This window comes from Pseudochaenichthys georgianus, unplaced genomic scaffold, assembly GCF_902827115.2.
Source record: "Pseudochaenichthys georgianus unplaced genomic scaffold, fPseGeo1.2 scaffold_554_arrow_ctg1, whole genome shotgun sequence".
In the NCBI taxonomy this organism is placed as follows: Eukaryota; Metazoa; Chordata; class Actinopteri; order Perciformes; family Channichthyidae; genus Pseudochaenichthys; species Pseudochaenichthys georgianus.
The window spans coordinates 109,858-136,500 of NW_027263115.1; the positions used below are offsets into that span (position 1 = coordinate 109,858).

Here is a 26,643-nt window from a genome sequence, read left to right on the forward strand (position 1 = left end):
AAGCGGTAGACCGGCCACTTCCATTTTCCGCAAAGTAAAACTACTGTGTTTCTGAAAATAGTGTAGTGGCTTTAAAGAGAGTAGATATCGGCTTCAGTTCCCCCTGAAATATTCTTAATACAGTTTGTTTATTTTAGAGGGATAAAATAAAATGTTTTGCTGCTGCTCCTGTCCACAGCAGTGCAATGTTGGAAATTAAGCTCCTTCTATAACAGATACTACTACAACCGTAAATATCATAAAATACATATGTGTAGCATGAAAATAAACAGAAAATAATGGGGTTAACTAAAGGCCATTGAGGCTTTGGGTAGGACTGTTTTTATATTTTTCTGAGTAAACAAACCATGAAGATGTGAGGCCTCTGTGATCTGATGTCTACCTCAAACCACACCGTGGGATGTCCTGCTGCCATCCATATTTAATTTATGAATATCTGTATGAGATATACTGTGTGTGTTTCACATCCATGAAAAACCAGTTTGTTTTTTGTAAGAATATCAATACAAAGTGGAGTCCAACATTTCATCAAATACAAAGAAATGACAACTTTAAATATTGATTCTGAATCATTAAAAAACAGGATAAATGTATGCAAACGTTAGGATTTTATTGTATATTAAACCATTTGTTTCAGATGCTTTAATAATGTTTTGGACAATGTCTTATTGATATTTTAATTGCAATTAAGCAGATATTTTTGTATTTTTGGGAATATTTTCAGATATTTTACTAAAATATTCTGAATATAAAAAAATAAAATTGGTTTTAAAACATCTGCTCAACTTTAACCAATCAACAAGACTTTGACATCGTGTTGGTGCCTTGTGCAGACTGTGACTTAAACATATATATATTTCATGGAGCTTAAATGTTAACGACCTGTGATCCAGTGCAATATTAGTCCACGTTGTTTGACCAAAGTGTTTTTCTGTGAAATCTGTGATTTTCTGTCTGAACTGAAGTACCTGTTAAACATGGAAAGTTTTGGAGGAGCCAGCTGAAAGAACCTGTCACCGCGGTGCATGCTGGGTGATATTGAGGCAGGGTAGCAGCAGCAGCGGCACCGGCTGACTCAACCTTCAGTTTCTGCTTCACTTTCAGCCGTCCTGCACTCCTCAGGTGGCCCAAATCTGACACCTTATGGACGGCACCGGCTTACCTGAGTCATGGACATCAGCGGAGGACATCTCACGGTGAGCTCACCTGTTTCTCTCTAAAGACACCTGCTGTCAAACCCAGCCGGATGAGGAGGCTGAAGCTAAAGCTAAAGCTCAGGGAAGATGCTTGTTGTTGTCGCTCGCTGCGTAGTTATCCGAGGTGTTGGACTTCTCATCTACTCATATGTCATGGTGTTGCTTTTATATAGTCTTTATATGTGTGTGATCACCCTGTTTATCCATATAAACGTCACGGCAAAGGGGCGACAAACTAATGACACGTTAACATCGCTATCGTTCATTAGCATGCTAAGCTAAGCTAGCAACCGTTACACCCCATCTCTGCCGTTAACTGGCAACATCGCTCATACATTAGCATGCTAAGCTAGGTTAGCACCCGTTACACCCCATCTCTGCGAACTGTCTCGGCCTTGTAGTTTAATTAGATGCCTCCTAGTTAAAGCTAACATAGCTGTTAGCTTCATGTTAGGTTGATCCTACGTTAGTCGTTTTTAAATCTACATAACTCCTCGGAGCTGTCAGGTTTATACTGAGCAAACGTTAGCATTATCATTTTAGCCTGCTAAGCTAGATGCCAACCGATTTAGCTTAGAGCCGTCTTCATCTAGTTTCAATTATAACCTAAGACAAGTCGGGGAAAATGTGTCAAACTCGAGAACTTGCCTAAAGTGGTTGATTTTGAGTTTGTGGATTCTGAAATAAACAATTGTCAAAAGATGCAAACCTTGTAATGACGGCGACAGATCGTCTCAATAGATAACATATTGAGTTTGCTAAATATTAACTTTAGTTTAAAGGGCTGGTCTAAAACAGCTGCTTTAACCAAACAGCAGTGGTGGAACAAGTGCTCCGACATTTCACTCAAGTACAAGTAGCAATAACACTGTGTAGAAATACTTTGTTCCTGCATTTAAAATGAACATTTTTAACATGAAAATACACTCAAAACCCAGCATGCAATTGGCCTATTAGAGTATTGTGTTTTTTACTCTATTATAATCATGTGAATTCATTTATGGAGTGCTATGTCAACCTGTATTCACCTTTTTTAATACGACATCTCAATGTATTAGTTGATTAAGATGTTTAATCTGAATCTGAAAAGTTACTTGTAAGAGTGCATTCAATTGTAGATTTGTTTCTCAGATGTCGTCGAGGTGAAGTATACGGTTTCAGAAAACGAGTTACGCCAGTAAAAGTACTTTTTAAAGTTGTATTTAACTTACTATACTTAGTTTCTTTCCACCACTGCTAACATTATCACTTACATTGTGGCTTATTTTGGACCCAGTGACTCAACCCAGTCTTCTGAGAGTACAGCACAGCAGAAGGACAAATTACATGCTTAAATTGGGATGGAGGCACATCAGTTTCCTTGGTAACAAAGGAGCTGCGGGCAACATATTTATGTGTTTTCTTTCCCCGAAAGCCTTTGTAGCTAACTTGTGTTTCTGGACCTGCATATCTGTACTCCTAGTCAGCGCTGCCGGGGCTGGGTGTAGACGTACCTGCTGCCAGGTATTCAAAGAGATAAGGCCAACAAAGCCAGCGCACATTTCAGACGCCGCCCACTTCTCGGCTCTGTATGGGAATGCCAACAGTTTCCTCCTTCATTCAGAAGTCAGTAGGAAGAAACTCCCGTGAAATCAGATACTTTTGGGTCACACAGGATTGTAATTTCCTATCTTTATGAAATAAATGTGTACTTTGAAAAAAGTACCGGTACCTTTTGACTATTTCAAATGACTCTTTTTAACATTTCCCTTTACAAATGGTTAGAAAATGGTTGTTGGTTGCTATTCCTAGAGACCAAAGCAACCTTTTAACATTTTCTAAAACCTCAAAATATTAAATTGACATTTAGAAAAGCAGCAACAATTCATATTTTATAAAATGGGATGTTTGTGTTTGACAGAAGATTTTAAATTATCAAAAAGATATTTACGGATTCATTTTCTGGCATGGATTTAATTGATCCACTGGAAAACATGCGCTCTTCATGTATACATAATTAAATGTCCAAAACACTACCATGTTTCTGAAGACATGTCATTATTTCTGAACTATTCTTATTTTGCATTTACACCAAATAGTTCCTGCGGGTAAACGATCTTCAGCTTGTTTTTATTAGACACATTTCAAAAGACAACATTATTTTTTATTGTAAACAGTGGATTGTTTTTATTCTAATCGAATGCACACAATGGACTAACATCAAACGCACACAAAGGTAACACTTTTGGAGCACATCCTGGAACTTTACAGACCCACAAAGTTTCCAAGGACATTGATATTTTGTTGGCAGTCGAAAACAGACTAGAGAGGGTTGATGAAAGATATAAAACCAGTCAAGTTTATTAGAGTAGACCTCAAATGAATAGAGAACGTGTGTGAATACTTTATAGTCTCTAACTCACCGTTTGTTTACACATCGCAGCTCTCTCATTACCGCTTCATTACTGTCGGCGTGACGCCATTCGTCCCTTTAAGTGGTTCGTAATTCAATTTCTGCTTCGTCTCAAACCACACATCCCGATAATCGCCCCCGGAGCTCCAGACGAGTTCACTCCCCGTGTGGACGGGGTTTCGTCTCCTCGGTGACACGCTTTGATTCTGATGAGGCCTGTTCTGTGATGCATGTTGTGATCATGGACCCCTCGTCTCGGTCATGTGACATGTATGTAGTAAAGATATCTCTTTTATCCTCTCGCCTGTATCTACTTGTCTTTCGTCCTTTCTTTATAACTAATGCTGGAGTTGTGATTTTAAAAAGCTGTCTGTCATCATCTGGACAACAGCTGGAAATGAGCAGTGTTGGCTAAAGCTGCCCACGAGCCTAAACTGAAGTTCTCTCTTGCAGGTGTAGCCAGGAGGATTCGTCGACTGCCAGAGAATCATGGAGCCCGATGTGATCCGCTTGTACAGCTCCTCCCCGCCCCCGATGGAGGACGGCGCCGAGGACGAGGACGAGTTTGGAGACTTCGACACCTTCTCCAACGTCCCTCACAGCATCAGCTTCACAGAATTCGAAACCCCGGCGACTTTTAACCAGAATGAAGCTTTTAGCACCACGTCCCCCCCCGAGCTGCTGAACAGCAGGGGGCTGACGGCGTTCAGCCACAGCTCCTCTAACGGCACCCACAGCGAGCTGTCCAAGGCTAATGGCGTTGTGCCGGGGAGCCACCTGGGCCCCTCAGAAAGGACTGAGATTAAAAAGGTCCTCTCGGGCCCCGTGGATTTCTCCGTGAGCGACAGCGCGCCGGCTGGTTGTAACGGCGGCGGCTCTGAAGTGCTAACAAACGGGTTTGCAGCCTTCGATGTGCAGGGAAGCCCCTCCTCGCAGGATTCTGCCCACTCTTGTAAAAAAGCAACGTCAACCGAGGACACGGGCAGCGTCCCAGCCGAGGATGATTTTGCAGACTTTGCTGCTTTTTCCAATGCTGAAGGACACGGCAGCCAGACGGCTAGCGAGGACTCGGACGGTCCCCCGGGAGGCAGCTCGCTGGCGGAGGCTGCCTGCCACGAGGAGCACTGTGATGTAGAGCAGGACAACACATCGGAGGACAGGGACACAGACAGAACTGGACCCGACACGTGTGGCTCTGACTCTGGTCCCGCTGAGGCCCCGGACGGCTGGTGCAACACGGACCGGGGCCCCCACTCTGACTCTGGTCCCGCTGAGGCCCCGGACGGCTCGTGCAACACGGACCGGGGCCCCCACTCTGACTCTGGTCCCGCTGAGGCCCCGGACGGCTCGTGCAACACAGACCGGGGCCCCCACTCTGACTCTGAACAAAGAGACGTAGCTTTTGCACAGGAGGCCTCAGAGGCAGTTTGCACTAACAGACCCCTCACCCTGAACGGGGTGGATGTAGCCGACGGGGACGACTCCAGAGACGGAGGCAGTGAAGACGACCTCTCTCCGGACGCTGAGGAGGGACAGTCTGACGGGAAGGGCTCCGGGAACGAGACGGAGACGTCGTTGGGTCGGCCGCTCTCCACAGAAGCTCTGGAGGAGTTTGGGGACATCAGCACCACGGGCTCGCTGCCCTCTCCGCCGCTCCAGGGGGAGACCGCCGCCACGCCCGCCGACTACAGCCAGCTGGCGGAGGAGGACGACGACGACGAGGACTACGGGGATTTTGGAGACGCCGGCTCGTTCAGCGGTCAGGGCTTTGCAGACTTTGAACAGCTGGACGTGCAGCCGGAGCCGAGCCGGACGGAGAGTCCTGCTCAGGAAGCTGCGGAGGTGGAGGTGGAGGTGGAGGAGGTGGTGGAGGAGGAGGAGGAGGAGGACGACTTTGGAGACTTTAACTCCCCCAAATTTCACGCCAGTGGAACCGTGGGGGAGGAGGATGGAGGCAAGTTTGCAGACTTCCCCGTCAGCGACAGTTTTGGTAACTTCAGCTCGGCTGCAGACGGGGAGGCGGACGCAGGGTGGAGCGCCTTCGGGGATCAGCAGCAGGAGGAGGAGGAGTCCTGGGCGGCGTTCAGCGAGGAGCCGAGCATCGCCCCTCCTGCAGAGAGCAGAATGGAGGAGGAGGAGTGGCATGAAAGTGAAGTCCCTGCAGTCAGCGAGGAAACCAGCAGCACAGACAGACAGGCGGTAAGCAGGAAGTGAACATGCTGCAGTTATTCATGCATTAGCCCTCATCAGGATTTAATTTGTGTCGAGCTGCAAAGCAAGAGAACAATGGCCGATTAGGAGAATTGGCATTAATAAGTTGCAAAAGTAGCCGGCCAGACTTCAGCAGTTTGACTTTGGTTTGTTTCCTGTTTCTAATAACGCTATACATCTGCACTGAAAGCCACAAAGTCCTTCTAGAAACAGCGTCCCCAGACATTACTTGATCACAATGAGGTACCGACAACAATGAAAACGGAGGTAGACATATTTGAGACGGATATCTAAACAATTACACATCAAACCAGACATACATGCATTTTGAGTACTACAAGAAATAACTCTTTAATACGAAAGTTCAAAAATAAGCAATACAAATGATTTTGGTTATTATTTAATCGAGCTAGTTTTTCTCAACACACCGTAATAACGTCCCCGGTTCTGAGATGAGGAGCTCCATCCAGCGGAAAGGAGAACACATGGATATGAAAAAGAAACACGTTTTTTAAATTCCAAACATACTTTGAAATCCATAATTGACACAAATATCTAACTGAAGTCTCTGCTGTACACAAACTAAAAAGAGGAAGTCGTCCGGAAGGATCACATTTCAATCAGTGTATCGTTTGTCAATATCCAGCTGAGTCAGCAGCACCCTTACAGCAGCACCCACGGTTTGTATTCACACACACACACACACACACACACACACACACACACACACACACACACACACACACACACACACACACACACACACACACACACCACACACACACACACACACACACACACACACACACACACACACACCACACACACACACACACCACACACACACACACACACACACACACACACACACACACACACACACACCACACACACACACACACACACACACACACACACACACACACACACACACACACACACACTGTTAATACAGAGTGTGGAAATGGGAGCTGCTCAGGTTTGAGGTGAACTGCATTATCACACACACTGGTAGTGAACCTGAAGTCTGCAGCTTGCCTCAGTGACGCTGGATCCCTTCTTCATCGTGCAGCGTGAGCAGCCAGAATAACCAGCGTTAGCAGCGTGCAGGAAACACGAGTGCTAACGTGTCTGCTCTGGATTCAGTGTGAGGGGGGGGGGAATGGGCCATATGCAGAGGCTTTGATCATGAATATTGTTTATTGGGTTTTTCCAACAGCATACAGTTATTCTATCGGAGCATGCATCAACAGTAGGTAAACAAATCTTCACTTTAAAGAACAATAGGCAGAGTAACAATGTAAATACTGCTTAACACCAGGGCAAACTAAATCCCACACAGACGGAAGACAAACACAAAGTAAACAAATAGAAAACCAGTCGGCTAACACAACAATGTCAATAATAAACAATAAATGTCCGTACGGCAGCACCTCCTCCCATCCAGTGTTGGGACCCCTCCGAAATGCAAAAGTTTAATCAGGAATGTTTTGGAACTTTATCCGCTTAACAAATTAGAAAAATGTATTTGAGGCGCCACTCACTATTTCTTTTTAGCGCACTTTGCGACACACTTGCCTCATCGGTTTACTTTCAGCTCTGTCAATCTACTCCATTGAAATGGAGGTGGCTGCCTCAAATAGGGAAGATATCTGGAACACACCCCCTTCTGGTGAAGACTTGAACTGCTTTTTGGATATGCACGGCTGCATGTTAATAGGATATTAGGTTATTTTGACCAGACGTGCAAACGGCTTGGATGGAGTATTGATTCTAATAAAGCAGTAATATGTTGTGCATGTGAACTGTCACTTTCTTCAGTGACAGCCATCTTCTCAGCTGGGTGTGGTGAGGAGCACTCCCAGCTGCAAACAGGGAGAACCAGATTATTGGACAGGGCGCAGCAGCCTACAATTCATATGTTGCTGTAGGGCTGCTCAATTATCGTATTTTAATCGCAATTACGATTATGGCTTGCAACGATTACGAAAACAATGTAATCGAAAAAAACGATTATTTTTTTTAAATTAATTATTTTTTTGGTTTTTCAGTTGAATTCTATTTAAAGTTCAGGGTAATCGACTGTTAAAAACATGCTGTTCACATTTCTTTCTCCAATAAATGGATGTTTTCAAAGTAAATGGATAATCGTTTTTAAAAATCGTGATATCAACTATTCACCCAAATAATCCAGGTTATGATGTTTGCCATACTCGAGCAGCGCTATGTTGCTGTGGGGATGGGAAAACTATTTGTTGTAAACACCTTCAAAGTCCTAAAGCACTAAGCATTTGAAAGGTGTCCGTCTTCATTAACTTGGTGAAAGATTATTAAGATAATTCATCAAAGGTTTGAGTTCAGTAACTTTTAAAAACTGGTGTGACATAGGGATGCATACCGGTATTACCGAAATACCGGTTACTGGTGTCTCCGGTATACCGTACCGAAATCTGATCCGGTTTCGATACTTTAAAAAAAAAAAAAGTATATATTTTTTTTATTATTTTTTAATTAATTTTAAAAGGGAGTCCGTGGCCCGTGATGGCGGGTGTATAAATTGTTATAAATTAGATTGCATAATCGTTTTTCTTCATATTTTATGTATTTTTGTTTGTTCAATACTAGAAAGGTAAAAGTCCCACAAATGAACTGATGGGATTTGTTTTCTCTCACCAGTGAAGAATGTTGATTTTAAAGATGAGATTTGTTTGTTTGTGCAATGCCGACATCTCATGACCTTTATTCTATTATGTATTTGTTCTCTAGTCGAATCTCAGGTTTAACATTAATTATAACGGTCTGTTTGCACTGACAAGGTGTGCTATTCACGCGGCACACCTGATGGCGGGTGTTATAAAAGATATTCCATAATCGGTTTTCTTATTTTTAATGTATTTTTCATTGTTTGTTCAGTACTAAACAGTCCAAGAAGTCCCACAATTGAATTTAATAATCATTTGACATGTTAACTATCGTAAAGCGCTTCATGGGAGTAATTGTGCGATGATACATTTTCAAAGTATCACGATATGTATCGGTTGAGTATCGGTATCGTTCAGTGGTATCGTAAAGCTGTAGTGTGGACGGCCCGTGACATGATGGTAGAAATCCACCAACACTCCTGTCCTGGTGTACTGTACGAGTGGAGACACATTTAGTGAGAGAGAACAGATTTGATCATTCCTGTTTTTATTTAAGTGTGGCAAACTTGTCAAAGACTCTCTGGTCCATTTATTAACGTTTAAAAACTATCTTTGAAATGGCTGTGAGCGAGAGCCTTCATGGAAATCAGTGCACCATCACGCGCCACGCCGTCTGTACCGTGAAGCGCTTCCACTTGTTTTCTCTCAGCGCTGCCTCCCACGAACACAAGCTGAGAAGTGCTGGAGGTACACAGATGGGATCAATTAGAAGTCAACGCATCCACACATATATTTGTACCACTAACACAGTCTATCTTTAAAACGGCTTGTAGTCTTTTGCACATCTGTGTCAGGTGGCCAGATGTTGCAGGTAAGCGTTTGCGACAAAACATCGAACGTATTTGCTTTTAGTTTCTCTTGCTAGGATCCATTAAGCAGTTTTAAATGATCAGCTCTCCTTCAAGAAATGCTTCTGATATTAGCAGAACAGATCACGCTATCCTTTGCATGCTTGCCCCATGATTTGATGCACGATGGAAGGAAGAACTCCTGGCATCACTTCTGAGCTGCAGCTTCTGAGTCCAGGAGGAACTTTACAGAAGCTTTTTGTTCAACTCTTACTGGTTTCCTGAAGTCCTCAGATAGCAGATACAAGCGCTCCGTAGGATGTCTGTAACCGGCTGCTGTCTCTCTGCAGCTGTGCATCCGGCTGGAGAAGCTGTTTCAGGGCAGCTTCCCTCAGGCGGCCGCCCCCCCGGTGGAGGACCAGGTGACGTCTCTGAAGAACCTTCTGGAGCCGGAGGAGAACCATCAGCCAGGAGGCGAGGAGAAGGAGAAGAGGTCGCCCTGCAGCCGGTGAGCCTCCTCAGAGGGACCTCAAACATACACTGGAACAGGAAGTGCTCTAAAGCTTGGAGAATAGTCACTTTGTAAAAAGCGGTTTTTTTGCACGTCTATTCGTTTCGTTAATCGAATTAACTGTAATTTCTATAATCCACATGTTTTTTTCTTACAAAATTATTTTCTTTAATCAATTTTTTTTTAAACAAAATGTCCTCTGCTCTCCTGCTTGCCCTTTACAAAGTGAGACACACACATGTGGCAGTCCAGCAACAGTCTGACATCACCTGAATATACATTTATGTTGACACAATACCAGAAAACCTTGTTTCATCAATCTCCCTCCCTCCTGCTTGTGTTCTCTGCTGAATGAATAATAAGTATCTTAGTCTTTTAAAGCCCGTCCCTCCCTGCTGTGTGACTCTCTGTCTCTCTCTTAGGGCTGTACCCGAATATCCGAATATTCGTTTGTTGGAGTACTATTCGGGTTTCGATATTCAGATATTCGTTTTTTATTGAAATCTCCAATATCAACGTAAGAGCTTGTTCGGGGGGTGCTAACACTTAACCATAAACGTTATCGTTTACTTTCTCCATCTTTATATGTAGATATTACTTTTCTCCGTAAATCTCCGTCACGTTGTTTCCATAGCAACAACAACTTCCTGTCAACTGCGCTAACTCTCCTTCAAAATAAAAGCATGTCCATAAATAGGAAGCCAAGCCAAATTACACTTAAGACGTATACAACTGCAACGAAAGTAACGAACACAATGCGATATCCTTTTCAATTTCAAAGAACACAAATTGGGTTACATTAACAACTAACTATAAAACAACAATACTGTAGAAGAACAAAATGAATGCCGTGAATAAACCGAAATACACGTGTTGAAGCGGTTCGCTGCCGATTACTACATGGTATTCGGGCCAGCCCTACTCTCTCTCTGTGTGTGTGTGTGTGTGTGTGTCTCTCTCTGTGTGTGTGTGTGTGTGTGTGTGTGACTCTCTGTCTCTCTGTGTGTGTGACTCTCTGTGTGTGTTTCAGGTCAGTTCAAGGCGACGTGTGGTCGCAGCTTCAGGACATCCACGAGTCGTTCGGCCTCAGATACCAGTGGGGGGGCTCCTACTGCAACAAAGCACTACTCTGCTGCCTGGGCATCGACACCCGCAATATTGTAAGTCTCTGCTGGACCCTCAGTGGCCCCTCAGTGGCCCCTCAGTGGCCCCTCAGTGGCCCCTCGGTGGCCTAACACCTCATTAGTTCAGCTGGAAAGAAATGTAAAATCACTGCGGCATGCAGGAAATGTCATCAATGTGGCATGTAGGATGCAATAAGAGCCATGTTGTCCCCTTTTGCTTAAAGCTCATTTTTAGAAGACATTTGATGACCCTTAAAGTGACCTGTAGCCTGTAGTGAGCTCTTCGTGCAGCCATTGGGCTCTGCAGCAGGAAACTAAACCTCCCCTCAGAGACTTTGTGTTTACATGAACTCCTCAGCAGGAGTGTGTGTGAGTTGTTTCTGACCTGCTGCTTCACTGTGCAGCTGTTCACGGGACAGAAGAAGCAGCCGGTCATCGTGCCCATGTACGCCGCCAGCCTGGTGAGTCCTGCGCCTTCTCTCTCTCTCTCTCTCTCTCTCGCGCACACACACACACACACACACACACACACACACACACACACACACACACACACACACACACACACACACACACACACACACACACACACACACACACACACACACACACACACACACACACACACACACACACACACACACACACACACACACACACACACACACACACACACACACACACACACACACACCCAAAAAAAAAAAAAAAATCAATCTGATGTTTCCTTGAGGCTTTTTCTCAAGTAAAGGGAGGGACGTTTAGAGACGAGTTGTATTCCTTACAGACGGACATCAAACTCCTGCTGGGTGTGTTTCCAATAGTATTTATATGAGTCAGAAGGACAGTCGCCTCTCAGCACGGTGTTGCTGCACCTCTGATTTCAGACTGTTTCACGCATGTCTCACTTTCTAAAACATTCACAGGAGACATGAACAAGCCTTCGAAAGCTGACCTGTAGTAATGATAGTGTGTGTGTGTGTGTGTAGGGGATGCTGGAACCCACCAAAGAGCCCGTGAAGCCCGTCTCTGCAGCGGAGATGATCACCTCGATAGCCCAGACCCCTCCTCTGGCTCCAGAGACAAAAACCTCGTGTCCCGCAGACTCAGCCCCGGTGAGACGGAGACACACTCATAGCATATTGGATTTACTGACACCTGAGGGTCTGCAGGCCGATGTATAAAATGCTGCATTAGACTTGTTTTGTTCACGCAGAGACCCAACATCTGTGTATGTATTGATGTGTGTTAAGTGTGCATCAAATGGCAGCCGAGTTAATGTTAACTTTTTTCTGCATGTGAGTTTTTGTTTCATGTCCATTTCAGGCGTTGATGCCCACGGAGCACTTGATGTATAACCTGCTCTCTCCTCTCCAGCAGGAGGCGCTCCCCCCCGTCCAGTTTGACTGGAGCAGCAGTGGCCTTACCAACCCTCTGGATGGTAGGTGACCCGGACCCTCACACTGACCCCCCCCCCCCCCCCCCACTCCTCGCTTCTGGCTCTCGTCTGTCTTTCTCAAACCTTTCTAACTGACGGTCTTCTCTCACACCCTGACTCAGCATAAAACGTTCTTCATTAGGAAACGATCCACACACATTCCACCACTGCTGGGGAACCAAGTGGTGAACCTGAGAAGACCGGCAGGAGATCTGACGTCCTTTGGGCCTTTTCACTGGTTTTGAAGCCTTTAAAGTTTAGTTGAACAAATGATCAGTCATTAAAATCATGCCAGGTACCCGAGGGACACACGCGCGCACCGAGAGCTGCTGAGGAAGGGTTTCCTAATAGACTTTCTAATGTTGAAGAACAACTAAATACGGCATCACATTTAAACTTGAATCTTTTACAGACTGGTTTTAAAGTAAGGCTGGGTATCACTTAAAATGTTTTGATTCAAGATGATACCCCACTTTTAATACTTTATGTTTAACTCTTGCTTTAAACGTTTTGGTTTTCGAGCTTCAGACGTAATTAAGTATTTATCCGCAGTGAGTGACGGTGGATCTTTCCCTTTAACCCTCTTGATAAAACAACATGGCCGCTCCGCATGAAGACATGTCTAACATAGAGCTGACTCTACTCTTCTGACACTGCTGCACGTTTCTGGTTTCTTCTCTGTGTGTGTGTGTGTGTGTGTGTGTGTGTGTGTGTCCGATTAACCCTGTGCAGCCAGCGGAGGCTCTTCTCTGTTAAATCTGGATTTCTTTGGTCCTGTGGAGGATTCAGGCTCCAGCAGCTCTCCCTCCATCCCAGGTCAGCAGCTGATCCCCTCCTCCTCCTCCTCCTCCTCCTCCTCCTCCTCCTCCTCCTCCTCCTCCTCCTCCTCCTCCTCCTCCTCTTGATATTAACCACACATCTCTGCTTTCTGCTGCTCGCCTCTGGTAGATTTAGCGTAAATCGGAAGGTTTCATGACTCTCATAATAAGTGTTTATCATGTGGAGTCAGATCAAGAGTAAAAAGTACTTTTTCACATCCACAAATGATACTTGGTGTTTGGGTTAGGGGTTATCTCCATAACGATAAACATAGAAAGAGGAGATGACAAAAATAAGTACGAAAAATAGGAACAATAAAAAACCACAGTATTTGAAATATGTGTATACCAAAAAAACATTTAAAAAAAGTATAGAAAACAAACATGTTAATGTTTTTGACGTACAGTTTTATTCAAAGTGGGAAGGAGTGTCACTTTGCGCCACCTGCCGCTTCTTTAAAAAGAGACGCAATACTTCACACATGGAATAAATAAAATAGTGACACAATAATGCAAGAAAAGAAAAGTCAATTGTCCTTTTTAACTGAACGTTACAGTAAGAGTTTTGCTCACTTCCTGTGAAGCTTCATAAACACTACGAATGAAAACAACCTTGAATGAGAAGAAAAACCTTTGCTTTGACTCTTCCTCCTCCCAGTAGGCGTGGACCCGGAGCTGTACGAGCTGACGACGGCGAAGCTGGACTCGAGCGGCTCGGGGAGTCGAGTCGCCGACGCCTTCGCCCGCCTGATGTCCACCATGGAGAAGACCAGCACCTCCACCAGGTCAGAGAGGGGAGGAGGAGGGGTCATGTGATGCTTCCTGCATTTAGCTGACTCAACGCGTTTATGGTTAGAGGCCGGAAAGAGGTTCTCTGGTCAATACACGTGGGAGAGATTTTCCCGTTTTATTCTACTACAAAGTACTCGGTAAATTCCCCACTGTGAATAAAAACAAACGTTAGCTGCTAACATTTATCTAAATGAGACGACTTAACGTCATCACGCCCAACATTAGCTGCCGTTAGCTTAGCGGTGGTGACGTGAAGTCATGTGACCGTGCTGTAGTTCCTTTATAGCCCAACATTAGCTGCCGTTAGCTTAGCGGTGGTGGTGTGAAGTCATGTGACCGTGCTGTAGTTCCTTTATAGCCAAACATTAGCTGCCGTTAGCTTAGCGGTGGTGACGTGAAGTCATGTGACCGTGCTGTAGTTCCTTTATAGCTCAGCATTAGCCACCTTTAGCTTAGCGGTGGTGACATGAAGTCATATGACCGTGCTGTAGTTCCTTTATAGCCCAACATTAGCTGCCGTTAGCTTAGCGGTGGTGACGTGAAGTCATGTGACCGTGCTGTAGTTCCTTTATAGCTCAGCATTAGCCACCTTTAGCTTAGCGGTGGTGACATGAAGTCATATGACCGTGCTGTAGTTCCTTTATAGCCCAACATTAGCTGCCGTTAGCTTAGCGGTGGTGGTGTGAAGTCATATGACCGTGCTGTAGTTCCTTTATAGCCCAACATTAGCTGCCGTTAGCTTAGCGGTGGTGACGTGAAGTCATGTGACCGTGCTGTAGTTCCTTTATAGCCCAACATTAGCTGCCGTTAGCTTAGCGGTGGTGGTGTGAAGTCATGTGACCGTGCTGTAGTTCCTTTATAGCCCAACATTAGCTGCCGTTAGCTTAGCGGTGGTGGTGTGAAGTCATGTGACCGTGCTGTAGTTCCTTTATAGCCCAACATTAGCTTTTCAGCTAAATCTAACAGTTTTTATTGTTATATATGTTGTATCCTTCATCACTCTTTCTGTTCAGGTGTGTATTCAAGTGTGTGTGTGTGTGTGTGACAGGAAGCCGAGGAAGGAGGAGAATCTGAGCGACGAGGCGTCCAAAGTGATCTCCCTTCTGCCCGACCTCTCCTTCATGCAGGCCAAAGTTTTGATGTTTCCCGCCACGCTGACGCCGCTCGGCTGCCAGGCAACCACAGACTAAAGCCCCGCCTCCTCAACTGACATCATCAACTGACACCTAAGCCCCGCCCCCTGACTCGGCCCATTTTAACCAGTTCTCGTTGTCTTCTTCTTTTGCCGCGGCTCAGTTCCTCCCTTTCATACTTTTTTATTTTATTAAGTTGCGCTTTTCTTTTATGATCACAGGAAACGGGGGGGGGAGCGCTCAGACGACGACCTGCACAGAATAGGAGATTAATTAATTTATAGAGGAAGGTGTAGAAGTGTTCTAGAAGAATCGTCATGTATATAATCAGGGATTCGATGTTTAATTTCCTTTCTTTTTTATTCTGAATGATTTCTGGATGATTTTGAGTGTCTGTGAAGGAGACACTGGCCGAATCAAAGTGAAGTGGTATATATGTTTAAATTAATACATTTATAAACATATATATAAAATCTATATATATATATATATTTATCGACTTGAAACCACACTGCCTGCAGAATCCAGCTGATCGTCTTGTGTTTAAAGGCCTTAGTTTTTACCCGTAGATTTTAACGTTTCTTTAACCCGCTCTGTGTCTTTCTTTCTGTTTGTAATTGAACAGCTTTTTAACGTAAATTATTTCACACCCCATTTACTTTTTCCAGTCTTTCCCCGTTTCTAGAACTGAAGGACGACTGTTTATCTTTGCTTTGGGGGCCGACTAAACGCTGGTGTGTCTTTTCATTTTTATTCCACGTTTAATTTTTCTACACATTCCAGCTTTTGGATATAAAACAAGTTTCCTTCCTTGTTTGGGTCCGCACTCACTGTTCCTCATTTGTTGTTGTTTTGGGGGTGGGGGGGTTAAAACAAGACGTTTTTTTTTGGGGTTAAAACCACTTTAACTTAAGGTTTCTCGCCAGTGAAGGTCGACTCGAATCAGAAGGGAATTAAGGGACCAATGTCTGCTTCCTCGTGTCGGGTTTTGTTCTCTGTTCCTAATATGAAGTGCTTTTTGTTGTTGCCGCTCATGTTTTGTTGTTGTTTTGCTCATACTACTGTCAGCCCCGTCTCCCAGGAGGATTTTGCACATTGTAAAGATGAAATGGATGTAATCATAGTTCACTGTGGCTTTAGACTGTGTACAGTTAAACTATGGACTGTCAGATGTTACGGGAAAATTCCTATGGAAAAAGACTGAATCACTTGAAGAGCCTGTCAAACGGTTTTCGTGCATGCCCGGGTTCCTTTGAGACTATAAGTGTGTAAATTTTACTTTTAGTGTACACAAGAAATTAAAATAGTTATCTTCTCCGCTCGCTTCTGTTTCTTTCGGACGCACATGAACACTTTCATCAACCAAGGCTTGCTTTATTTAAGGAGTTCTCAGACATGCAGGAAAATATGTATCAATTCTGGCCAAAATGTTAAAGGTGGGGGGGGGGGGTAGGGTGTTCACTTCAGAAACACTTTGTGATATTCCATGGAATGCTCTTAACGTCCCGATAGCAATGAATATCTTAAATGCTTTGACAATAAATACATACAAACATTTCATCTGTGGAAGCCTTAGTACTGTAAAAAGCACGACCAATCATCTGAGCCGGCTAAAGTAGCTGGATGGCCTCCCTGCCTGTCAGCCTTCCATCTGTGCACAAACTTACCTCATGCCCTCATTGGTCATGTGTGCGTTCGTGTGAGTTGGAGGAGGGGCTCTGTAAGGAAGTCTGAAGGAAGGGGCAGACTACTGCGTACTTTCAAATTCTAGCGCACTCGAGCTGGGGGGTATACTACGAAGCAGGATTTTCGCTTAGCCGGCTAACTTCAGGGAAAGCTCGGGGTTTCCGGTCCTACGAAGCTGGTTCTCTTTTAGCAGGCTAGATCTCCATGGTAACTTATGCTGTACGGCTAACCTGGGGGGTATACTACGAATCTAGTTCAACATATCCTGGATATGTTTGAGTTATCCGGTTGACTTAATCCAAAACATACGCGCTCTCGCTAAACTGTACTACGACGCTGGTTATCAACTCGTTCGCTCAAGCCAGCCGTGTCCTATCTAGTCAGGTGCGCGTTCACATGAAAGGGGTGGTATCTGGAGCATTCGACCAATCACAAACATGGAGAAGCGCACTGACAGCGCAGCGTCATACTTCCTGAATGAAAAGTGAACTATAATATTAGTCAAATATGAAGAAGTTAAACTTTAAACATCCATGACTTAAACACTTTATCAGGATCAAAGCCACAGAGCTGCACCTGCAAGGTGAACACAGCTGGCAACAGAACAAGTGTTTGAATGCGTACATTAACAGGTTTATGATATCACTGCCTCCTCTAAGACACGATCTGACTTCAATTACATTTGTCTCGAGTGTTTCGTCAACTTATGTGTTGCTTAAAATAATACTTCTGCATACAGTATGTGACACTGTGAGTGTTGCACGGCCAGATACGGCTCAGCTGACTCAGATAAGGAGAGATATGATATGGCCTACATTATGATGTGATATGAATGATAATGGGACACAACCGTGGTAAATTTGGTTTTATATTGGACGTTGGATATTCGACACATTCGAAAAATCTATTTAACACTGGCTTCGATGGACGATTTTTTTGTCAAACCAACTTCGATGTGTTAATACAAGGCCCGCCTATATAACACAAAGCTTTTTTTTTCAAAAAACCCACCTTTTGATTTTATACTATTTTTTTTGTGTTAAACAATCCTATAAATCTATTATGCGGCTTGGCCTTTTCACCTACCCATGTAGGAGAAAGAAGAAGAAGAACTCCGCACAGTTCTCTTATCCTGGAAGTTCAACTGTGCGGAGTTCTTCTTTTTCTTTGCTGTGCTCCAGGCTGGAACATATCCTGCTTCGGAGCACAGACTAGGTTCCAGGATAAGTCACCATGGAGATCTAGCCCGCTAAAAAGTAAACCAGCTTCTTAGTACCGGAAATCCCAGAAGTTATCTTGCTAAACGAAAATCCTGCTTCGTAGTATACCCCCCAGGTTAGGTTGCAGGCTAAGAGATCAACTCAGTGAAAGCACCGCCTGCTGACCAATCAGAGCTCAGTGTGCGGAGTTTAAAGCGATCAAGTCATATTACAGGAGAAAGGAAATACAGAAAAACTGCCGTCGCAGGAAAGACGGCCGGCAAAAATCACCGACTGTGTGAACGTGAACATTAATAGAATATCACCTCCATCTTCAGAGCAATCTGACTATTATAACATTAGCGTTAAGAAAGCTTACTTAAATATCGGCCACAACATAAGTAACCGGATCAGAGTACATTAAGTACAGTCCGCGGCACATCACTTCATAATGTATCATACATCTCCTTATCTGAGTCAGCTGAGCCGTATCTGGCCGTGCAGCACTCACAGTGTCACAGACTGTATGCAGAAGTATTATTTTAAGCAACACATTAAGTTGACGAAACACTCGAGACAAATGTAATTGAAGTCAGATCGTGTTTTAGACGGGGCAGTGATATCATAAACCTGTTAATGTACGCATTCAAACACTTGTTGTGTTGCCAGCTGTATTCACCTTGCAGGTGCAGCTCTGTGGCTTTGATCCTGATCAAGTGTTTAAGTCATGGATGTTTAAAGTTCACTTTTCATTCAGGAAGTAATTAACTAGCGTAGCCAATTTATTTATTATTTGTACAAGTTATTTAACATTTAGAGACTGAATAATTTAGAATGCTACTATACCATTACTACAATTAGGTAATATCAATAAAATGTTTATTTTATTTGTTTCCAATACATCATTTAAATTTGTTTTTATTAAATCAAATTAAAATGCCTAAGTTATTTATTTAAATCAAACAGTTCCTCTCTCCTCTCCTCTCACATATCCTCTGAAATTAAAAAAATGTAATCAATCGAGATAAAATGTGTTAAAAATAAAAGACAGGAAGACAAAGATGAGATCATTTTCATTTAATGTATAAAATAAAATTACTAAAGTGCCCCCCCCCCCCCCCCCCAGAGCTGAATCCTCATCACATTCAAATAATAATAATAATAATAATAATCGCCGTCAGAAGGAAACATGATGTATTGCATAGGAGAAGGCACCGATGTACAGAATCACTTCATCCCTCCCTTTAATGTCCAGTACAAACCTGCAGAGCCACAGAGCTGCTACAAACAACAACAACAACAACAACATAATACAACATAATACAAACATTTGGTTTGATGAGAACAACCAATCTTTCATTCTCTGGATGGAAACAGACAGAAGAGTCAGGATAAACAACATGGAGCCAGTTTAAAATGATTAAATCTAAATAAAATATGGGTTTGGGAAGTCACATTCTTCAGACTTTTGTTCATTTTTATAGTAAAAATGTTCAAATTTAGAACCAAAGAACAAGAGTTTAAAAAACACACAGCACCATTTAACTTATTCTTCATAAAAAACAGTGTGTAATGTACATATTTTATTAATTGATATCCCTAATTTAGATCCCTGTCTCTTAAGTTTTAAATACTGATCAACAACAGGTGGATGCTTACACTGGAAATGTGTTAAAAGTGATTTGAAGCTGTACAAATAAATAACTACAGTGAATAGTGGAGGAACAACTCCAGGAAGATCTTAGCAATACAAAAGAAAAGGTATTGAATCTTAAAAAACATATTGGATGTTGAATTAAATGTTGTTTTTTCACATAAGGACACATGCAGTACTACTCACTGGTGTAACTCCCTGCTGTTACCGCATCTGTCCAGCAGGGGGCGACACAGTTCAGCTTTAACGCTGCGTTTAACTGCCTTTCAATTCAATCACATTTTAATGTTATTTTCCACTTTTACTGAGTTAGATCTCTTTACCAGCTTCAGCTCAGATAGATTCCTAACAGAAATACCAGATATTTATAAAGGTTATTTAAATGCAAGTTTGTTTACATAATGCCATTTTTGGTGTAAAACACACAACATGCGAGGGGGATTTGTTTCATATATCAATGGTTAGCAACATTGATTTTAAAGCATTGCAATAACGTAACATTTAAAATGTATTGGGCCACAGATATTTAGATCTAGGCACACATCAGCAAGTTAATCCCGGTTGAAATATAAAAAAAACACTAATATTTTAAGTTTCTATTCAGATTTACACATTTGAAACTGGCCCACTGTTTATACAACTCACACACACACACACACACACACACACACACACACACACACACACACACACACACACACACACACACACACACACACACACACACACACACACAGACACAGTGGCATAGGTTGAATTGAGCGCGTATGCATTGCTGAAATCATATATTACATAGTATTAAAGAAAAAAACTCCGATCATTTATTAAATGACGGAATATTTCATAGACTTCCACCCAAAAGGACCTCTGAGTTAAGCCTGCACTGAGAGGGCAGCCTTGGTGGAGAAATCCTTTACAAAGAATACATATTTATGTTTCTGTACAAACCAAATATTAGTGTCCAGAGATACAATAAATACACACGGAGCCGCGGGGTAATAAATAATTCATAGAGTTATTTCTGGTAAAGGGAACGTCTGCGTGTGAAACTTCACCACTTTGCTACAAACCATCAACAACATACTTTCTATTTTTTCCAAATGTGAGTTTTATTAACTCCAGGTTGAAATGTGGCTCTTTTATTTTTAGAAAGATACAATTTCATTGGTTGAGTTTAAAGTGAGCGCTGACACACACATATAATTGATTTGAGTGTTGTTGGTGTGGGTTAGCTTAAAAACATCCAATGTCTGTCAAGTGTAATGAAAAAATACATTATACACGTATTAGGAGGGAAAGTGTCTCCATGGTTATTCATCCTTTTCTTCCTGCTAATTCTCTTAGATTAAAGCTGGGGTGTCAAACTCAAGGCCCGGGGGCCAAATCCGGCCCGCGACTTCATTTGCTGTGGCCCCGCAAGAGCTTGCAAAGAATATATTACGTTTATTATACGCCACTTTAAAGAAGCAGGTTGCCCATAAACTACATGTCCCACAATGCATCTCGTTTTGTGACATGCACTGAAGAGACTTGCAATTATTTGCCTTGGACTTCTGCTTTCAGACGTAGTTAATTACTAAGTTATTATCCTCTCCGATAATAATCCAATTCAGAGGCAATCATGTAATACATTATTTTATATATATATTATATATTTATATAGTTACAACCGGCCCTTTGAGTGCAACCTTTATGCGAATGTGGCCCGCGATGAAATTGAGTTTGACACCTCTCGATTAAAGTCAAGAATTTAAGTGAAAAAACCTTTTTGTCAAGTAAGATGAAATGATTACCTTTCTTTTTAAATAATATTTATAATGGAGTTACTTGATTTTCAGCTAACTTACACTTCCTAGTTTAGCTCAGGTTTGAACTCAACCAATAAGATGCTTTACTCTTTGTGTTTCCAAAAGTAAAGGGTGTTTTTAAACCAGAAACTGTGACAGACTAACAACAACAACAACAACAACAACAGCAGTGATAACTGTTCAGACACAAAGTCGTAGGCAGGAAGTAAGTTGGTCATTATGAGCAACACACCGGCTAAAGAAAATGAAAACTAGAAACTCCAGTCTGCTGCTGTTATATATGTTTCCTGTTTTCAAATCCAAAACACAAATAAATAAAATGTGTTTTTTTCCTTGGATTTGTGGGAAAATACATAAAAACATCAGACGTTATGTTTCCGTTTGAAAAACAGCAATAGAAATAGCTCAACATTCACACACGTCGAGATGCTCTCACACTCGTTCTGGACCGAAGTATCTCTGCAGGCGGGATCCTCTTCAAAAGGTATAACATGATGCATTGTGGGTAATTAAGAACAGGTATTGCTTCGTGACGAGCGACAGCAAGACGTGACGGCGTGATCGAGGTTTTAGAAAAAGGCACTGGATTGTTTTTTTTTTTATAAATGCTATTGAGATTTCTGTCTTCATCTCAGATCTGTGGAAACATGCAGCGGCGGTAGAAAAAAAGTCTCTTTTTGATCTTTACAATTTCTCGGACAGCGGTAGGAAACGGGACTTCAGGCCGGAGTTATCGGAGCTGGAAGACAAACTCCGAGCTCTTGTGTCTCTGAGAGGGAGTCGTCCACACGGCGGGTCCTCCGTGTGGAGCTCAGGGTTCTCAATGCTCAGGGTGTTTTTATACACATGGTTGGTCTCATCTGCGTCACGCACCAAAGGCCTGGTCAATCATTGCTTCACAATCTGCAGGACAATCAGTAAATCCACACCAAGTGAAACTCAATTTGGACATTATTGTTTGCACCATTGACAAATAGCAAGCTGTCTTGGCACGAAGGATGCTATCGTAGCTTATAAGCTATGTTCCTTTATCCAGTTCATTAAACGTCCTCTTTCAGGATATACAACGTTTAGGAGAGTAAACTCTTTCCGGTTCCTTCCACAAAAACCAATGCAATTTCGGATAATCTCCACATGTCTACCCTACTTTTATAATCTTCAAATCATAAATTAGATTTGTGATTCCAGAATTATAAAAGTAGGGTAGACATGTGGAGATTATCCGGCTGAACAAAAGGTGATCCGTCTCTTCAACGTGTCTCGACCACAGACCTTATTTCCAGCTCTCGTCCTAAATCCTACGGAGAGATTGCTTTTTGTCGAAGGAACCGGAAGTGGTCAAATGCTAACTCACTTCCGGGTTTTAGGACGCGTCACTGCGGCCCTCTATTTGCGAGGAGGAATAACTGTGAGGATGTTCTGCCTGATAGCAGCTTAGCTAACATGTTTGTTATGCAGTTAGCAAGCTAGCTCGTTCAAAGCCCTGAGAACCAGCAGCTCCGTGGCGTGTGTAGCTGCTAAGTGCTAGCATTTAGGCTAAAGTAAAACAAGGCTCTTGTGAAAGACAGCCTTGTTTTAATTAGAGGTCGTTGGTTTTGGTCGAAGCACCAAAAAGAGCTGGAAGACCTTTTTCTTTCTCCCCGTAGCTCTGCACAAACGAGCGTCACATCACTGAGCTTCAAAACCAAATGTTGACCAGGCCTTTATATCGTGCTTTACTGCTTTTGAACTTGTGTTTGAGTTTCGTTAATACAACCACCTGCCTGGAACCTGCAGTGGATTTCTCTCCGTGTGAAATCCAGCTCGAGTGATCCAGCAGCTGTGATCCTGCAGACGCCCAGAGTGAAGCCCGTTGTTACTTTGAAAACTGTACAAAATGAACAGAGCGTCACTAGGTTCTGCTCAGCTGCCCACCAGCACCTCCATGATGTGGTCCAGCTCGGCCAGGTCCATTTTGAACGGCTGGTTCTGACCGCCCGTCGCTCCGAAACCCGACATGGAACGCACCAGATCGTCCGCCGTCACCATGGGGGCCATCTTGGACGGAGGGGCTCCCGAGGGGCCGAGGTCGTACATCGACGTGTCAATGTCTGTGAAGAGGACGTCGTCCAGGGTGAAGTCAGTGAGGAAGGAGTGGGACTGGGAGGGAGGAGGAGGAAGAGGAAGAAGGGGAGGAAGAGGAGGAAGAGGAGGAAGAGCAGGAGGAAGAGGAGGAGGTTTACTCTCCACCTCTTCCTCCTTCATGATAACGTCAAATAAAACCTGAGCAGGAGGCGGTGATGGCGACTCGGAGGAGGAGGAGGAGGAGGAGGAGGAGGAGGAGGAGGAGGAGGAGGAGGAAGAAGGACAGAGTTCCTCGATTTCCTCCAGGGCCGAGGAGAAGCTGTCTTTGGGGGACGGAGAGGGCGATGGTGGCGTCCTGGGGGAGAGGAGCAGGTGCTGGGAGGAGGAAGAGGAGGAGGAGGAAGAGGAGGGAGGCAGAGTGAAGAACATGGGAAGATCCTCCTCCAGCAGCGAGGCGGGGGTGAGGCAGGAGTCCGTCAGCAGTCCGGACATCGAGGAGGAGAGGATGCTGAAGGAGGAAGAGGAGGAGGAGGAAGATGGAGGCTGATGGAAGCTCTCGTCCTCGCTCACAGTCGATGAAGAGGAGAAGAAGAGCGCCCCGACGCCCCCCCCCTCCTGCCTGAAGTCTCTGTGGATGCGCTGGATGACGTTGTTGATGAGCACGCGGCGCTGCAGGCGGAGGTCGGCGGGCCGCGGGCCGTACAGCTTCATCAGAGACATGTTGAGGAGAGTCTGCCGGGTGGAGGAGGTCTGGAACACAACGCCTCCGGAGGGGGGGCGCCGCTCTTCCTCCAGGACGTCCTCATCATCGTCAAGTTTACGCTTCACCCCGTTACCCAACATGGATCTGAGGAGAGAGACGGAGATCAGAGAGGCCACAAGAATAATAGTAATAATTCATTACAGCGATTAAACAGCGGCGGCCGAGGCTGGTTTCGAACTAGAGTTCCACAACGCCCCTTGATCTGGTGATCAACGCTCTAGCCCACTGCGCCAACATCATACATGAAAGGCAGCTGCAGAGTATCAAAGATTCACGGACGAAGAAACTGAAATGTGGCAACAACAGATATTGAAAATAAATATGATATACTCGGGAAGCACAATTGACCGTATTTTATGAAATCTCAATATTCAAGTGGCATGAAGCACAATATTTAGTAAAAGAAAATAATTATTAGAATGAACCCAACATGGATCTGAGGAGAGGAGACCGAAAGAGATCAGAGAGAGGAAATAAGAAAGCTGCACTGCAAAGAATTACAGTGAATAATAATAATAAAAACATTTTTTTAATTTTTTTTATCTTTAATTAAAAGTAAGTATGCTTCTGAGGTAACATTAAGCTGTCTTTGGCTCTTTGCTGCTGTAATACATTTCCCCTCTGTGGGACTAACACAGGTATTCTGATTCTGAGAGAGTAAAGACATATGATATACTCGGGATGCACAATTGACCATATTCGAGCAAAATCTTAATATGGAAAGTTGCAATATTCAAGTTGCAGGAAGCACAATATTTAGTAAAAGCTAAATATGCAAAACAATTCGAATGAAATATTGTGGTTCATCAGAGTGCTTCAAAGTGCTGGCTGCAAAAGTATTCCACAGACTATTTAAACAAATCCTTGTTCGGTCCAGAAACATTAATATCAAAATAATCACATTGTGTCCATTTCATTTTATTTTCAATGATAGTCATATTTCAAACCGATCATTACCTCCAGTATCGTGAAAGCCTTCTTTGTTCACAGCAAAGCATTGACTTTACGCAACATGAACACGTTTTAAAAAGGGTATTGAATACTTTGGAAAGCATAAATAGTAGTTTTGAGTGTTTTGAGGCAAACAGTTCATGTTAAGGGTTTTTCTTGGGCTTTGAAACTTTGGAGAAATCAAATCTGGATGATGAGAAAAGTGTGTGTGTGTGTGTGTGAGCAGTCAGCTGACCTGCTCCCATGTGACCCTCAGTCAGCTGACTGGGTGGGAGTCAGTCTGACACCTTCTGACTCCCTGAACAACAAAACACAGGAAACAGGCCACTTCCGTACTGAAACACACACACACACACACACACACACACACACACACACACACACACACACACACACACACACACACACACACACACACACACACTCTCAATTGAGTGACTCAAAATGTGGAGCTTATGTGAAATCAGCCTCTGAAATGTCATGACCTTCACATGAATGTTAAGGGTCGTAACAAAGTGTGAACAACGACACACCTTCCTCACTATGACACACCTCTGGATGTTATGCACTAAGAATATAACATAGTTGTATCACATTTAGAAACTGACTGTAGAGGGACTTAAAGGGGACGGTTTGAAGTGAGGGGAAACCCCCCCAAAGGTCTCACATACATTATATGCTAATAAAGGAACATCGGATGTGTACTTGAGTACTTGGTAGTGTGTACTTATTCACTCTGTTTGAGTGCAGATGAAACAGCTGTGGGGGGGATTTGAACCGGTGACCTCGCTATTTCTCGGCCAACAGGGGTCTGAAAGTGCTGAGAGAGATTGAAAGAGGCAGCACACACACACACACACACACACACACACACACACACACACACACACACACACACACACACACACACACACACACACACACACACACACACCACACACACACACACACACACACACACACACACACACACACACACACACACACACACACACACACACACACACACACTTCTTATATATGATTATTCATGTGCTCGCCCGCCTCCTCTCTGCTTTAGACCCTTGTGGGGCCCCTCAGAGGCCATCTGCTCCGACACCCAGAGGACGAGGTGAGGGGGTGTTGGGCGAGACAGAGAGAGAGTGAGGCAGAGAGAGAGAGAGATGTTTTCCTCCCCCCTGTCTGTCTGTAATGTTCTTAATGAAACTGAACTGTGATCGAGCATCCTTTCAAATCAAGACTGACTCTTGTGACTGACAGAGGTTCAAAAATGTTACACCCCCCCCCTCTCTCTCTCTCCTCCCCCATTCTCCCCCTCTGGCAGCTGTCTGTCTGATGAAGGGAGAATCCCAAAATAGTTTCAGAAACTCTGCATTTGTGTCTTTGTCATGAAGATCTGACAAGTCAGGTGTG

General features: G+C 43.7%; 2 protein-coding genes across 9 annotated transcripts in view; one reads left to right on the forward strand and one right to left on the reverse strand.

The window, feature by feature from the left end:
* Positions 1-1,022: 1,022 nt before the first annotated feature.
* aftpha (aftiphilin a) lies at positions 1,023-16,663 on the forward strand. Of its 8 annotated transcripts, none has more exons than XM_034079156.2 (10): positions 1,023-1,196; positions 4,042-5,787; positions 9,640-9,797; positions 10,831-10,960; positions 11,329-11,385; positions 11,914-12,039; positions 12,302-12,365; positions 13,095-13,178; positions 13,839-13,965; positions 15,021-16,663. In XM_034079156.2, the coding sequence occupies exons 2-10, from the start codon at positions 4,078-4,080 to the stop codon at positions 15,160-15,162; spliced, it is 2,598 nt and encodes an 865-aa protein (XP_033935047.1). In that variant the 5' UTR covers positions 1,023-1,196; positions 4,042-4,077; the 3' UTR covers positions 15,163-16,663. The 8 variants fall into 8 exon arrangements, with proteins under 8 accessions (XP_033935047.1, XP_033935048.1, XP_033935049.1 ...); XM_034079157.2 differs by having other exon boundaries at positions 13,842-13,965; XM_034079158.2 differs by having other exon boundaries at positions 12,305-12,365.
* A 2,453-nt stretch (positions 16,664-19,116) lies between these two features.
* Positions 19,117-26,643, reverse strand: part of LOC117443212 (SERTA domain-containing protein 2-like) — a 10,993-nt gene continuing 3,466 nt past the window's right edge. The window contains exon 2 of the mRNA XM_034079169.2: positions 19,117-24,363. Within this exon, the coding sequence (XP_033935060.1) occupies positions 23,355-24,359 (1,005 nt within the window). The 5' untranslated portion in view covers positions 24,360-24,363 and the 3' untranslated portion in view covers positions 19,117-23,354. The remainder of the gene's footprint in view (positions 24,364-26,643) is intronic.

Excerpts from the sequence above, each read along its gene's own strand:
- aftpha (XM_034079156.2), top strand. The coding sequence starts at position 4,078 with ATGGAGCCCGATGTGATCCGCTTGTACAGCTCCTCCCCGCCCCCGATG. Across the intron at positions 5,788-9,639 it reads GCAGCACAGACAGACAGGCG|CTGTGCATCCGGCTGGAGAA; the intron begins GTAAGCAGGAAG and ends GTCTCTCTGCAG. Across the intron at positions 9,798-10,830 it reads AAGAGGTCGCCCTGCAGCCG|GTCAGTTCAAGGCGACGTGT; the intron begins GTGAGCCTCCTC and ends TGTGTGTTTCAG.